General features: G+C 42.3%; 1 protein-coding gene across 1 annotated transcript; it reads right to left on the bottom strand.

Moving 5' to 3' along the window:
* Positions 1 to 8,656: 8,656 nt before the first annotated feature.
* On the bottom strand, positions 8,657 to 9,688 carry OXGR1 (oxoglutarate receptor 1). The gene is given in 3 exon segments (XM_075532835.1): positions 8,657 to 8,907; positions 8,910 to 9,565; positions 9,567 to 9,688. Coding segments are annotated over 3 exon segments (1,029 nt in total).
* Between the last annotated feature and the right edge of the window lie 6,728 nt (positions 9,689 to 16,416).

The following is a 16,416-nucleotide window of genomic DNA, read 5'->3' as shown; positions in this document are numbered from 1 at the left end:
AGAATGTCAGAGTTGCTTTGGGTTCCTTGAAATCTCCCTACTTCAGAACCTCCTAGTTTGTTTCAAGGATGCAATGTATTCTCTTCTCTTTCTTGGAAGTATTAATCATAATGCTATTTGTTTCGTTTTCTTTCTTATATTCTTTGCATCGGTTCTTTTTGTTTCTCCTTTCCTTGTTTGTTTGCTCATTGTGGAGTCTCTGATCCCAATGATAGGCTTCCCTCAGTTGCCTTGTTACCGGTGGCTGTCAGCTCATACTTAAGAATAAGCACCGGGAAGCTGCTTGGATGCTCTGAGTGCAAGGAAAAGACAAACCAACTGTGGAACAACACTATGGGGTGGAGCAGTTAAGCATTTCCTCAACCGTGACATCTTGCATAATCTTTGCTCTTACATCAGGCAGTACAATGGCAGTACAGGGCCATGGCTAGGCTAACTTTTGCTAAAGAAATTAAAACTGATGTTCATGGATCTAAGCAACAGCCACAGTGGTTCTGTGGTGGACAGAAATTCAAAAAAATTCATAAAGAAAACCACTAAAGCATAGCCTCATACAGTACAGAATGAACAAATAATCTGGAAAAATATTCAGCCAGAAGTGAGATAAAATACTTAGAAGTGAGTATGTCAACATGATGGTTAAAGATTATGTCTACTAGACACTCCTAGGTAAGGGTAGGGGTGGTGCTCCACCTATCAATTGCATCACAGGCTGATGACACATCCTAAGCATCATGTCTTGATTTAAGAGAGAAACAGAGAGAGACCTAAGAGAGTTGAACCCTCTGTAATCCTTTGCCTTCTGCTGAAGCTGGATCTTGCATCTGCTCCTAGATTGTGTTGCCTGGTGATCCCAGGAGCTGTTATGGACGACTGAGGTGGATTCACTCAACCAACTTCAGATCTCTACATCCACCAGCCTATACCCTCTGCTGTCTCTGCTTCTTCATCCTGATCTGGTTTCTCAATCTCCTGCTGTGCTGCTTGCTGATCACAGAAGCCATCAGTGGACTATCCTGACCTGAACCAAACTATACTTAGCAGTACTTCTTTCTATAATTATATAGGCTACTTTTTTTATATAAAGCTCTCCTTAAACCCAATACATAAAACTGCCACTGATTTTATGACTCTAGAGCAGCGGTTCTCACCCTATGGGTCACGATCCCTTTGAGGCTCGAACGACCCTTTCACAGGGGTCACCTAAGACTATCAGAAAATACATATTTCCTAGGGTCTTAGGAACTGAGACACCGCTCCTCTGTCTTCAGGCGGGTCCGCCCACATGCAGATATGACCACAAACAAGCACCCAGTGTGAAGACTGTTACCCATGCTACACCAGGCTTCAAGACAAAATAGCATTTATTTGTAATTAGAAATCAATAGTTCACAATATATAATAACATATTGTTTTGTGATTGATCCCTATGCTTTAATTATGTGCAATTTGTAACTATGAAAATACATCCTGAATATCAGATATTTACTTTATGACTCATAACAGTAGCAAAATGACAGTTATGAAGTAGAAATAAAAATAATTGTATGGTTGGGGGTCACCACCACATGAGGAACTGTATTAAAGGGTCGTGGCATGAGGAAGGTGAAGAACCACTGCTCTAGAGAACTCAAACCAAACACACTTACTTGGTTCAAGCCTATATTGCCTTGAAGAGGTTTTTGGCAGAATTATGGCAATCAAAGGGAATTCTGGTGAAGGCTCACAAGGGAGGAGAGCCAGAGAGAAATCTTAGGTAATTCATATGGCACCAGCAATGGAATGTTGAACTGTGGATGTTGTACATGCCTCTGATGAAGCTTTAAAGAAAATGATGGAATTATGGTTGGACAATGGAGAAGGGTCGATGCTTTATATGAAATGTCAAATATCTTTTTTGCATTATGTTCAGATATTTGGTGGAATGTAGAATCTGTAAGCGATACACTAGATTGACGGGATTTTCAAGCAAGCTCTGAGAGGGCTGCATGGTGTCTTCTGGTCACTTCCAGTGATGTGAGAGGAAAGACATGACCTCTAGGAGGACCTGAAAAAAATGAAAACAGAACTCAAAGACTTGGGACATTTTATTGTACAAAGGGCTGATGTCCTAGAATTTTCACCAGGGACATGGCTAGGCTAACTTTTGTTAAAGAAATTAAAACTGATGCTCATGGCTCTAATCAACAGCCACAGCAGGAAAGGAGGTACCCTGTTTCCCCCAAAATAAGACAGTGTCTTTTTAAAAAACATTTTATTAGGGACTCATACAACTCTTATCACAATCCATACATATACATACATCAATTGTATAAAGCACATCCATACATTCTTTGCCCTAATCATTTTCAAAGCATTTGCTCTCCACTTAAGCCCTCTGCATCAAGTCCTGCTTTTCCCCCCTAAGACAGTGTCTTATATTAGTTTTTGCTCCCAAAGATGTGCTAGGTCTTATTTTCTGGGGATGTCTTCATTTTCTATGAAGAAGAGTAGGGTTCACATTTATTTTTTATTGTTTTATTAAAAGAGACCTTGCACATCCTGTCTGCTCCAGCTTTGCCGAAGCCAACAGTGAGCGGCGTGGAAGCGCCCACCACTACAGTCCAGAGTCAAGGTAGCTTTAGGGGGCCTTATTTTCGGGGAGGTCTTATTTTCGGGGGTATCTTATATTTCGGCGAGAGGCAAAACTGTAAGTAGGTCTTATTTTCAGGGGATGACTCACTTTCGTGTAAACAAGGTAACTTAGACTGAAGAGGCCCGAGAAAGAACAAAAGGACACAAACACTGCCTGTTCTTGGAATTTTCGGTCAGAAAACAGGCCGAAGGAGCTATACCTGTCATCCTCGAAGAAGAGAAAAGGGCTATCGACAAAGCAGCTGGAAGATCCACAGAAATGCTGGAAGGAGCACGGGCAATAGTATTGTCTCCGTTTCAAAGGGCGGAGCTGTAGCCACCGAGATTTCAGAGTCATATATTCACCAATGGAGTTCCAGGGAATGAGGCTGCCATTCCATAAGGAGGGAGCTGCCAAACCCAGAAGAAAAAGAAGAGCCATCAGGGGCGGGGGTTCCCATTCAGTTGGACTCAGAGAATGGAGATGAGGGACTAGAGCTGCCACCCTAGTGGGCCTAACATATGAAGTTGGAGCTCAAGGCTGAGGGTCCTCTACCCAGGATTCATAGAGGGTCACGGAGAGACAGGACCACAGCTGACATAGTCTCGGAGAACACAGGTTTCTTTTAACGCCTTGAGAGTTCATGTAAATTATTCTGCTGATTAAAAAAATTTTTTCTTAGTGTCCTTTGTTCTTTTCCCCTCCCATTCTTCCCACTTGTAATTAAATTGTCCACCGTTTGTTTGTTTTACCATTGTACTTGGAAAGTAGTTGACTTGTAGTCCACATTTCACAAGTTCACAGATGAACAGGAATTTTGTTCCAGGATAGAATTTGGACTTGGAGTTGACCTAAGACTTGTGAGATGATAGGGCAGGGCAAAGCTATTTTACTTGCTCAAGAGAAATAACTGGGGGGAGCCAGAAAGCATAATGCTATGAACTAAATTATGTCTGCCCCAAATTTCTGTCTACTTGGATGACTCTCAATGGCTGGGTAATCATGAAAGTATGTGATTTGGCAGATGAGTAATGATGTAATCATCTCCTATGGTGAAATCTAAAGTGATCAGCCAATTAGTAGTAAAGGGATTAAGTGGGGGAATACAACCTTATTGAGATCATAGCGTTTGTCCAGTGTAAGGAATTTTTCCGTACGGCACGGCCTGCATCACCTTTTATCTTGAAAAAGATAAAGGAAAGAGTAGAAAACAGGGAAGAAGGAGCTCTGTACCACTGAGAAAGCAGTGCTGCGAACAAGGAGTGTCCTTTGAACTCAGGGTTTCTTCTCTGAGAATCTCTGAGACCCAGGGGAAGATTGATGCCCAAACCCCTCCCTGCCAAAAAGCCAATTCTGACTTATAAACCAGAACTTCCTCTGTGGGGTTCTGAGATTTTAAAATTTTACAGGGGTAGAAAGCATCACCTTCCTCCTGACTGGTGGTTTCAAACTGCTGACCTTACAGTTAGCAGCGCAACACATAACGCCCTACACCACCAGGGCTGTGATTGATGGCAAAACAGGAAATCTGCAAAAGAACACTTGGCACACAGATCCTGAACAGAGGACAATCCCCTAGAGATGAGCACAGTGAAAAAAAGTCCTTCTCCTAGAGCATGCTTTATGTCAGGATTTGAACTGTGAAAGGATCCATCAATGCTTCTCAAAGTCATCCCCTAGTGGTATTTCTGCTGTTGCAGCACTAGATCACTAAGACAACATCCTTAGAGGGAGGGTGGGTTGGAAGGGGGAACGGATTATAAGGATCTACATGTGACCTCCTCCCTGGGGGATGGACAACAGAGAAGGGGTGAAGGGAGACGCCGGATAGGGCAAGATATGACAAAATAATAATTTATAAATTATCAAGGGCTCATGAGGGAGGGGGGAGCGGGGAGGGAGGGGAAAAAAGAGAACTTGATGCAAAGGGCTTAAGTGGAGAGCAAATGCGTTGAAAATGATTAGGGCAAAGAATGTACAGACGTGCTTTATACAATTGATGTATGTATATGTATGGATTGTGACAAGAGTTGTATGAGTCCCTAATAAAATGTTAAAAAAAAAGACAACGTCCTAAAGATATGCATGTGTTAAACCTTGGAGTGTATTATTAACTTGTTATTATTGAGATGAGGAAGTTATTCAGGATTGTCTGATGGATCTAATAGAATCACAAATTCTTACAACATGAAGACAGGATAATTGTGGAAAAAAGAGATATTATTATGGATACAGTGAGATTTTACAATACTAAGATGCTGCCTTTGAAGATGGAGAAAGAGCTAAGGAATACAAGTCGCCTTTAAAGAGAGGAAAGGATAACTGACATTCTTCTCTAGAGCTTACAAAGGAAGCATTGGTTATCTCATTCATTGACCTTAACACAGTGAAATTAATTTCAATCTTCTGACTTCAGACCTATAAGAGAATAAATGTGTGTTGTCTTAAGCCACTGTGTGTATGGTAATTTGTTACAGCGCCAATGGGAAACCCGCATCTCTAGATGTTGGATTTAATAGACAAAGTTGTGAAGGTAGTTATTTAAACATATTTAAAGAATTGGAGAGTATATCTTTCAAAAGTTAAAAGAAAAACATTTCATTAGTGAATTAGGAGGGAACTTCTACAAAGAAGTAGAATTAAATGGAAAGTCTAGAGATGAATATTACAAGAATTGGAATTTAAAATTCACAAATGGGCTTTCCAACAAGGGTTAATATAAGGATCAGTTAACTGCAAGTAAATCCAAGAGAGAGTCATGATCGAAGAGAGAGAAATAAAATCTGTGCAGAAACACACACTGTGTAGCATAACTATGTATGCTTGGAGTAGTACATAAGAAAAGTTAAGAGAGGGTAGAATAAATAAATAATGACTGACATTTTCCTGAATTTGATGAGGTTAAATAAGATTGAAGAATCTCAGTGCAGGGGTAGTACATTATATAATGTGGTTCTTCTAGCCAGTCTGTAATACAAGCTTAGGTAGTTTATTGTGCCAACCTGGCCAATAAACACATGCGGGATTACTGGAAGGGTGGAGAGATAAATGGCTCGGCGAGCCTCACCTCTCTTGTCTCTTGCTCTTTGATCATCGGTCCAGTGTACAGCTGCCTTGCTTGTTCTTTGCCTCAATTTGCAAGGTACACTACCTGTGGGACACCTAACCCATGGACTACGTCACTGCAATTTGAGGTTCCTTTAAGACCTGCTTCACCACACCATTGGAATTTACATCTCTTGAGCTGGGGACTGTCATCTGGCTGACTGTTGGTGACCTGCCTTGCTGTTTGCTGCCTGTGCCCGGATAGCCTGGATTGCTCTACAGAGGACTACCTGGCGACCCTCAAGACTTGAAGGACTGCCAGTGTCTCACAACTCTCAGGAGAGTGAGTTGCACTAAGCCATTTGTACTGCTTTATAATTTAATTAACTGCTTATTTCTTATGCTACATATCTATCTGTGTATATATCTATATCTATATATACATATATAATATTAGCATTCTGGTTTTGTTTCTCTAGAGACCCCTGTCTAACACATCACCCAAGACCTTCCACTCTATGGGTCTGGTAGAAGGTTGGGGGGGGGGGGGAGATATACTGATACGATTCACTTGTGAGCAATTGTGAACAGGATTCCATGGAATACCATTCTGCTGCGTATGAAACAAGAACTCTGAGCAGCAGAAGGAGGGATCTCCTTACCAGCCAGAGTCAGGAGTGGAGCATGTCCACTGGACCTGAGATCCCTGCACCGTGCATCTACTGGATCCAGAAGAAAGACAGCCATAACACCAGAGGAGCCAAAGCAAAACCAGGAGCCAGAGAGCAGAACAGTGTGGTGGATTTGTCGACCCATAGAGCAAGTAAGCTGAGTGCTTTTGTACAAGAGGTTGGTTTGTGGAGCGGGGTGCTCCTGAAACCTTAAATGGTGAAGTTGGGCTTGCTGGCCCACAGGAGTGGAGCTGCGTACCTTCAGGGTGAGGCTTCCAATGGAGTGGGATGTCTCTTTGGGCATTTCTCAGCAGCCAGAAAAAGCTTCATAACCTGTCCTAAAACCAACTATCTTGAGCATTTCTCACTGACATTACAACCTGTTAACATCCTTAGTAAACCCTTTACTCATGAATTTTGTCTATATGTTCAGCGTAACCATTGCAATGGATATTAAACCCAGAAATTAGAGAATGTTACTTAAAACAACACTCTCCATAACTGTTAAGTGAGAGCTGGCCCTTCCAGATGCAAAGCAGTTACCTCAAGTTTTCTCCAGGAGATGATAAAGATGATCCTGTTTGGATATGTGGGTTTCTCCTGTTATGTTAATTCAGTTGTACCAAAGGTCTCGCTTCGAAGTGGTGTCATATAAAAGGAGCAGGACAGACACAGAAAAACTCACCCAAGGGAGACTGATGCTATGTGCGGAATGTCCCTGAATGCCAACAGGTGCCGGAAACTAGAAGAAAGGCCCACAGCAGATACCAACACGGCTAAGACCTTCCTGTGAATGTTGAGCTTCCAGAACTCTGAGAATATAACCGTCTGTGCTGTAAAGCCCCCCAGTTGTATTTCGCTTATAGCAGTAGTTGGTAACTGAGCCACATACTGTGCAGTCAGGATTAAATGGGCAAAGTGGAGCTCTACAGTGGAATAGCCTCTTTTAGATAGAAGCCTCGATCCAGTATAGAAAGATGCAGGAGAAGTTGCCTGTGGGAGAGTGTGCCATCATCCAGATAAAGTCATCGGCAAAGCCTTCCAGTGACTTCTCTTCCTTTCCCGGCATGCCTAGCAGAGCTTTCTGAGGAGCATCCTGATTTAGATCTAAGCCACATGGAACATCAAAGAAGAACCTGGTAAGTCCAGATGAATTCCTCTAGTTCCCTTTATTCTATCCCAGCTACATTCTATCACCGGTTTTTAAGATCATTTTTATTTTCTAAGCACAAAGGTTTGATAGGAATATAATCGGGGTAAAACCGCACTTTCACAGAGAAGTGTAACCAACGTATTCAGTGATTTTAAACTACTTTATTAAGTACTAAGTACTAGGATATTTTCCAGGGGCTTAAGTATCCAGACGACGTTTTCTCAAATGTTCACACTTGGTGATAATTAAGCACCGCTATGTCTAAAAAAAAAAAAAAGCAGTAGCAAGTACAATAGACACAGTGTCTTCGTTACGGTCATAAGGAGTAAGATATCTAAAGAGGGCCAATTAATGCTTCCTAAAATATTTCCCCACAGAAATCAAAACAACGCACGATCTCATTTAACACCTTCTATAAACGTGATATTTTAAAATAACTTCTGGATCCAAAAAGGGGTCCCACTTTTTCCAGGATGTGTTGACAGTTAAATGCAGCTTGATTTTTTAAAATAAATCCCTAAACAGCTTTTTAAATGACCCACAACAATAAGGATATCATGCCCCAACTACTGTTGATGTTTTCATTTCAACTATTTGCATGGACAGCCAAGGATTGCATTGAGAGCAACTGAGTTGTTGGCTGTAATCTGCAAAGCAGATGAAAACCAACTAAGTAAAGCTTACTACTATCAAGGCACGATTTGGAAATGAACATTTTAAAAATATAGACTCCAAAACGGAATACCAAGAAAGATACAAACAATGCCTAGAACAGTGTAGGCGCTCAATAGAAGAGGCTTGAGAGCGCATGAAACTATTCGTGAAAGACCATTATTCTCCCAAATTTGCAGTTATTTACTGAGACACCTAGGGTCAGTGGGTGAACTTTAGTTTCCACTTTTATAAAACAAACTGGCGTGATTAGATGTTCTCTGAGATGCCCTAGAGTTCCAATAGTTTATAGCTCTGCTCACGAACAGTTCACTGATATGTCTGCATCCCATTCCTAAGGGAAATTTTCAATACATGCACTGAAGAGAACTCCTAACTGTTCTGACTTTGGTACATAATGACCTGACAGCCCAATATTGACTGGGAGCTCCACTGAGGGAGATACTCTGGCAAGCTCTCTTAGAAGTGGCTGCCGATTTGGGGTGGAATAAATGAGCTATTTCAAAGGTTATTTGAATAACTGTTTTTCTTTGCTTTTTCAAGGTCTTCACGTGCTGTGCATCTCACCACTGAGCAGATGGCTTGTGGAAAGTTGTCTCCAACCACCACATAAAGTCACAGGTTCCCAAATGCATTCAAGGCAGCTAACGTTTTGGAAACAATGTAGGCTTCCTGAATTTGATACTCAACAGAGCAACTGATGGGAAGTAGATGATATTTGATTCAGATGGCCCTCAAGATATGGAAGGGTTAAAAAATGCATACAATATGAGGAACAACAGAATAGCTATCCTTTGAGCATTCTGTTGAAGGTAGCTGCGAATCTGGGGTCATTGGGTTAGGGTGTGGATGACTGTTGTGTAGCAGAGGGTCACTGTCACCAAGGGGAGACAGAAAGTGGTTACAGACAAAATTAGATTGTACCACTTGATGGTGGTGATGTCATCAGAACTGGTGAGGCCCAGGCAGGCAGATGGATTGGTCCTTGGGGCTAAGGTGATCAGAAAGGTCATGGGGATGACAGCCGCCAGGGGAATGACCCACACCATTGTACTGACTACCACTGTCCATCTGGTTCTGTGAATGGAAAAGCAGTTTATGGGGTGAATAGTCACAAAATACCAGAAGATGCTGAAACAGGTGAGGAAGAGGCTGCTGCTGTACAGGTTGAAATGGAAGCTGAAGCACATGAAGTTTCCCATAGTCCAGTTTTCACTATTGGCATAATAGTGAATGAGGATGGGCAGGCTGGTTGAATCCAGCGGGTCTGTGAAGGCCAGGTTTAGCCTAATGATGGTGCTGTTTTTCCAAGGCCTCCTTTTGAAATTACAGGTGGAAATCACTATTGCATTCCCTGGAAATCCCACCAGGAACATGATGCTCTAAATGACAGGTAGGTAGCGCCCGTGGGATTTTTTCATCATTGCAATTTCCAAACCCAGCTGGATAAACGGGGAAATCGGAAGCTTTGGCTCCATCATCTAGTGACCCCTTCATGTGGCCTCCTTTCACCTTTCCAAAAAACACGAGCATTCCGTTTGGCGATACAAATTGACAGACAAGTGACCCTTCGATAAAGGAAAATAGAAAACATTTATGATAGGGTAATGGAGACAACGATCTACTTTTAAATGAAAACTGCTCTGATTTCCTAAATTTGCCACTTCTTTCTCTAATCTCAAAAGAGACCCTGTGAAGAAAAGATTGGATTTCTCAGAAATTGACTGTGAGGCGAGTTACTAAAGATATCCAACAATAATATAAAAGTTAAAGTACCATGAGAATTAAAATGAGAGACTAGGAAAAATCCACCTGTCTCTGTGGAGAACAACTTGGCTCACTTGAGGTTTGAACAAGTCTTAGGGCATCATCGTTTAGAGACAGAACAACAACAATCCCAAGACAGCTAGTTCCCCATCACAAGGAGTGGATGCCAACTCATGGGGTCCCTGTGTGTTCAGAGCAGATCTGGGCTCCATACCGTTTCGAAGGATGTGACCTTTGGGAATAAATGGCCAGGCCTGTCTTCTGGGTGGCTCTGGATAGACTCAAACCTCCTGCCTTCTGGTCAACAGTGTAACTTAATCATGTAAGAATGGGTACCCACCCCCCTTCACCAAAATGGAATATATTTTCAAAGCTATGGATTTAAGTTTGGTGTTTTTTTTGTTTTTTGTTTTATAAAACAACCTTATCACTTTCAAAGTACTCTGCATTACACTAAATATATTTGTCAAATCTGAGATTCTATTCTTGGCAAAATTTTTCAAATTCCTCTGTTTGGATGGCTGACAGCACCTCCACCATTTTTACCTTCTTCACCTCTTCTACATCCTCAACTCACTGTTCTTTCATGTCCCTGACCCTCTTCATTTGCGGAAACAAAAAGAAGTCACATGGAGCGAGGTCAGGCGGATAAGGTGCGTGGGGCAAGAGAGACATGCTGGTTTCTGCCAATAACTGGCCCACTGAGATTGCTGCACGAGCAGGTGAATTGTTGTGGTGGAAAAAACAGTCCTCCGTATGCCACAAGTTAGGGTTTTTGTCACACCTTCATATACAACTTTTCAGAACCTCTTAATAGAAAGTTTGACTAATAGTCTGGTGTGGTGGAACAAACTCCAAATGCACCACAAGTCAGCATTTTCATCAGTTAGGAAAGATGACAGACATCCAGAATGAGGTTAGTCATCAGTGGACACTTCACCTTTTTTTGGAACGAGGAAACCACTAGCACACTTGAATTTTTCTCATAACGCTGTCCTTATAAGCTCTGTTCAACATCACAACAATTTCTGCAGCATTTTTCCCCAAGCAGGAAGCAAAATTTCACAGCTGCATGCCATTCAGAAAATTGGCATCACAAAAAAACATGAAATTCGAACAAAACTGTTTTTATGAAAAATTCACTGTGACCACAGAGAACCTTCCCAGGGATGCCACTGGGTGCACTAACTCAGAATGAGTTGCTGGATACTCACTGGGAAAAAGGCAACCTATGAAAGCTCTTCCTATTGGAACTTTTATTCGGTTTGTTTTTTGGTTTTTGGTACCCCGTCATATCCCCTGGAATCTAACCACAAAAATATTGACCATAAATTAAATGCTAGATACAACACTGTCATATGAGCCCTAAACTGGACCGAATGCAGATTTCTGATTATCTCCACTTTATAAAACCAACTGTCCTGTCCCAGGGCACACACATAATACAACCTATCCCAGGTAATACACTTAATGGTGTAGTCAAGCACCAAACCCAAGTCTGTCTGACTTCAGAAGCTATATCTTTCTGCGTTACTTCTCAAGAGTAATTATGGTGGCCTTCACGAGTATTGATGGTGCCACGGTGGCATCGTGGTTACCTATTGGCTGCAATTCTCCAGGCTCGCTGATCGAAACCACCAGCAGCGCTGAAGGTGAAAGACCAAGTTTTCTCCTCCTGCCAACAGTCAGTCTCAGGCGTCACAGGAGCAGTTCTACCCGGCCCTGTGGGGTTGCTGTGGGTCGGCATTGCCTCCTTGGTTTTTGGTAGCTAGTATTGACATAAAGAACAGACGGGACAGAAAGTGTGAAGAAATGAAATGACAAGCTACGGGAGCTTCTAAAAACTAGGTTTAGTGCATTGTGTCATTGTATGCTTGGTAGATTTACTTTTCAAATATCAAGCCTTCTGATGCCTTGTGATAGGGAACATAATTTGTGAACAAGCCCATGTGTATATCCAAGGGAGATGACAGTGCAAGAGGGCAGTGAAGGCCATGATCCCAGAAGCCCAGTTGCTGGCCTTTGTTCTCCATGCAGACAGCTAATTGCTAATTTGCATAAAGCTAATTGCATGTTCCTAACCAAGTTGCTAAAACTCTCTGGAACTCAAAGGGATGACTTGGGAGAGCCTTCTTATTAATGAGTATTTTAAAATTTTAGACAGTAAGTTTCTGCAAAGAGAATATCATGATGATTTAAAAGAAAATGCTTATGATTAGCTTATTACTTGGTCAAATGCATCCAGTTCCATATTGAGCTCATGCATCCACTGTGCATTAATTAGGCACTCTGCAAGGTTTCAGAGACCCAACATGAGGAACTCACACCAATGTCTAGGTCCCCACCACAGGTTCTACTGGAGAACCTGGACAGGAAAAAACAAAAACAACTTTCGATAAAAATGTAACCCTACGTAATGAATGTTCCATAAATGTTCCCAGTACCAGTTGTCCTGCAGTTGGTTCTGACTCACAGCAACTCCATTTATGTCAGAATAGAACTGTGCTACATTTTCAAGGGTTGATTTCTCAGTAGAGGATCACCAGGTCTTTCTTCTGAGGTGCCTCTCGATGGGCTTAAATCTCCAATCTTTCCATCAACAGCTGAATGCATTAACCATTCATACCACCCAGGTCCTCCCAATCAACTCCAAATTGTTAATCTGGCAAGTCCTTTGATAATACCGGGACTATTGGAATCACAAAGAAGGGAAGGAACAGCTACCTGGAGTAAAGAAAAGGATCCTAAAGGAAGGTCAACTGAGGAGGGAACAGCCCAGCTGATGGCTGCAGGAGGAAATGTTTCACAGACAAAGACACGGAGATATGTCAAAGGCATGTGCAAAGGCATGGAGCTATGAGAAAGGTCAGAAGTACAAGGCATATTCTAATTAGTTCAGCGTGGATGTGATATTAGGAGACACTAGGAGATGAAGTTCAAAAGAAAAACATAATCAGTAATAATATTAATGATGGGTCTTGTGTATCAAGTGCTAACTACTCTTCCATACAGCCAAACTCACTGCCATGGAGTCAACCCTTGGGGGTTTCTGAGGCTGTAACTATTTATGGGAGTAGATAGCTCATCTTTCTCCCCAAAAGCTACTGGTGGTTTTGAACTGCCAACCATGGAGATTACAGCCCAATGCGTAACCACTATACCACCAGGACTCTCAGGGTGCAACATGTAGAGGTTCATTTTCTCCTTACAACAAATGACAGTCCATCTTTCATTGTAAGCATCTATCATACCATGATAGCAAGCAGGCTTCCACAGAGTCTCCAGATTAAGGAGAAAGGCCTGGGGCGGGGGGAGTCTACTTCTGAAAATCAGCCACTGAAAACCCGATTGATCACAATCGTCTGATTTGCAATTGATCCTGGGCAGAACGAGGCAGCCCTGTTTCCACTGTGCATGGGTCAGCCGGAGTCTGCAGCCAGCTCAATGGTTGCTGACTATACCATTCCTCACTACAACTCCCTGGGGTTGTTCTAGCACAATCTTTACAAAGGAGGAAACAGAAACAGAGAATGCAGTGACTTACTGAAGGTAGCACTGCTAGGTAACGTGCAGCAGGATACAAATGGAGGCAGTGTGGCCTAAGAACCGGACTCCTAAACACTGCGCTAAAATTAGGCCACAGCAAAATCTTTAAGTGCTGGAAAATGTTAAGTGCTCTCATAACAAGGACGAATTAGATTTTACCCTTTAATAGCTCAGATATCAAATATTCTAAATGTATGACCCAGACCAAAATGCAGTTAATAACAGTATCTGCCTCATGGGGTTGCGGAGATAATCATGAGTGAATATGCATAAAGTCTTTAGGACTGTTTTGTCCCACGGTAGGTGCTAGATAGGCATATGCTCTCATTATTACCAATATTACTATTATCCAGCACTAAAACTTACACAAGCAAGCATTTCCTCACTATACCACGGGAATATGTCAGACTGGCTCAACATAACCAATCTGAACTTAGCAGAATCTTTCACTATTGACTGGGCAGTAAATACAGCCACTGTCATCAAGTAGATTCAGACTCGGAGTGGTCCTGCAGTATAGAATAGAACTGCTGGACGGAGTTCCCAAGGCTGTCAATCTTTGCTGAACTCGACTGGGGCTTCTTTCTCCGGCCTTCGGGCCAATTTGAACACTGATGTTTTGTGGGGGGAGATCAAATGCTCACAGGCATCTTCCCTGGAAGCAGTCTCTGCTGGACAGCTGGCTCCCCACACCACAGGAGTGGGCTTGCTCCCTGCTGCTAGAGACAATGGATTAATGGTCTCTATCAGTTGAGCCAGGGAGGCCAAGCGATCTGTGGCATCCAAGGTTAGACTGCCATCCTGTACCTAGGATCCGCCCATCTTGTCACATGTATATCCCCAATCCCTCCTTCCTATTGCGTATATGTCCCTAGACCACCCCTCTCATTACTGTATTACCTATAGGACAGCCCCTTCCTGTGACATATGTCCTCACCTGTAATTAAAGGGCTTGCATGTCCCCAGATAATATAAAAAGCTTGGGCTAGCAATAAACTCTCCCTCTCTCCCTCCACATGGACCACCAAAGTGGGGTGAGCATGCTACTATGAATCGTGTCTGACTCCATTTATTTCAATACTTCACTTCTATCTCTCATGCTCTCTATAACTTTACTATGATCTTTACTTATTATCGCTGTACAATTTCGCCTACCGGACCCTGACAATGCCCCCCTTAGCAGTTGAGCCCGTAATCACTGTACCACAAGGACACCTTACAGCATGTACTAACCCTCTTCCATATCCCATTTAGTCAGGGTGACCAGTCTTAATGCAGACCCTTATTATGAATTTTGTTCTCTACGATATGGAGAAAGAATATGCCAGGGGGGGAGGAATTGATTGCGGAGAAGCTCTGACTGTCCTAAAGGGGAGGGGCCAGTGCTCCCTAGATCAAAGGCAGATATTTCCCCTCTCATCCAATAAACTTATAAAACTTACATCTGCCATTTAGTCAAGGTGGTAAGAGGCCAGGCCCTGCTAGCAACAGCAACAACAACAACAAAAAAAAAAATCCAAAGCAATATTTTGAGACTAGGAGACCTTGGTCAACATATTTTTTCTAGTCTAGAAGCCTCCATTAACCTTCTGGCGACTGGTGAGACATATACTACCCACCTATATTTTCTGTCTGTGGAGTTGAATGGGAAACGGCTTCCCCACGTTCAATTCACCCTGATATCTAGTGAGGAGCTGTGCAATTGCTTGAATCTCATGAGATGAGCATCATCCCACGAAATCTTGCAGTAGAGACCTCTTGGGACATATGTATCCTATTAATTGTATCAAATCTGTATTATCTCAACAAAACTTTAAAATTTTTTGTTCGAAATTCTTCTTGTGATTGAAAGTATATGATTTCAGTAAAAAAAAAAATCAAAGCAAAAAATAGTTGAAGAAGCTCATGCAAGACTTTGCTGTAAACCGCTTTTAGACCCGACAGACACATGGAGACCCCAACAGAACAGGGTCATGCTTGGAAGGAGATCATCAGTCCTTTCTTCCTCTTATCACATACATAATCCAGAAGTTCCGTAGAAATCTATCCAAAGTCTTCATTGACCTTGATCAGTAATGACTTTGGTCAGTTATGAAACCCAGATCTCAGATATGGAAGACAAGCCTTCCACTCCTGTCCCATTTGAGATGATGCCGCTGCTATTGTTTGCTAGCAAGCTGATTCCGAGTCAGGGTGGCCCCGGGTGCTAGGGAGCAGAGTCGATGCTCAGTGATAATAGACTGAGAATCCAAATATACTATTAAGTCACCATTAACCAGCATGTAGACACCAAGTATGTCCTCAGCACACAGTTGCTGATTGTAGGAAACAACAATGAGTAACACTGAGGGGGAAAAAAAGGGTATCTTTTGCTGAGAGGCCAATGAAACAGGAACTATTATTTCAAAGAAAATGTTTCTTCGGGGGACTTTTAAAATAATGAGCAATATAACAATTTCTGGCATTGATGAATAAATCCCTGGTCATGTAAAGCGACAGGTTGTAGGCAGAAATAACCAACATATTGCTTTGGGAAACAGTTCAATTGGGGACTTAATGAAGATAGACTAACTGTTTTGTAAGGGAGGAGAGGGGGTGGCGGGACTTGAATAAGAAATTCGAAATCTCTTCTGGAAACCTGAACAAAAATAGAGTCTGCATTTACAAAATACAGAAAGTTGAGAACAGCAAACAAAGAACCATCCTGGGTCATGAATGATAGAGGATGGTGCCGTTTCTTTCCAGCCAGTTCCCAGAATCCTGGGCGATTCACTGCTACTCCCCAGAGCACGAGGAGTTTCACAGAGGATTCATTTTAACCCAAAAGACTTCCAAGAGAAACCTTTGTATGAGTTTACAGACTCCACTTTCTTCCTCAGGGTGGCAGGTAGATTGGAACTACTGATCTTGTGATTAGCAACCCAAAGCTTAACCTGCTGCATCACAGG

This window comes from Tenrec ecaudatus, chromosome 15 (genome assembly GCF_050624435.1).
Source record: "Tenrec ecaudatus isolate mTenEca1 chromosome 15, mTenEca1.hap1, whole genome shotgun sequence".
Classification (NCBI taxonomy): domain Eukaryota; kingdom Metazoa; phylum Chordata; class Mammalia; order Afrosoricida; family Tenrecidae; genus Tenrec; species Tenrec ecaudatus.
This window is presented reverse-complemented; position numbering and strand designations above follow the sequence as displayed.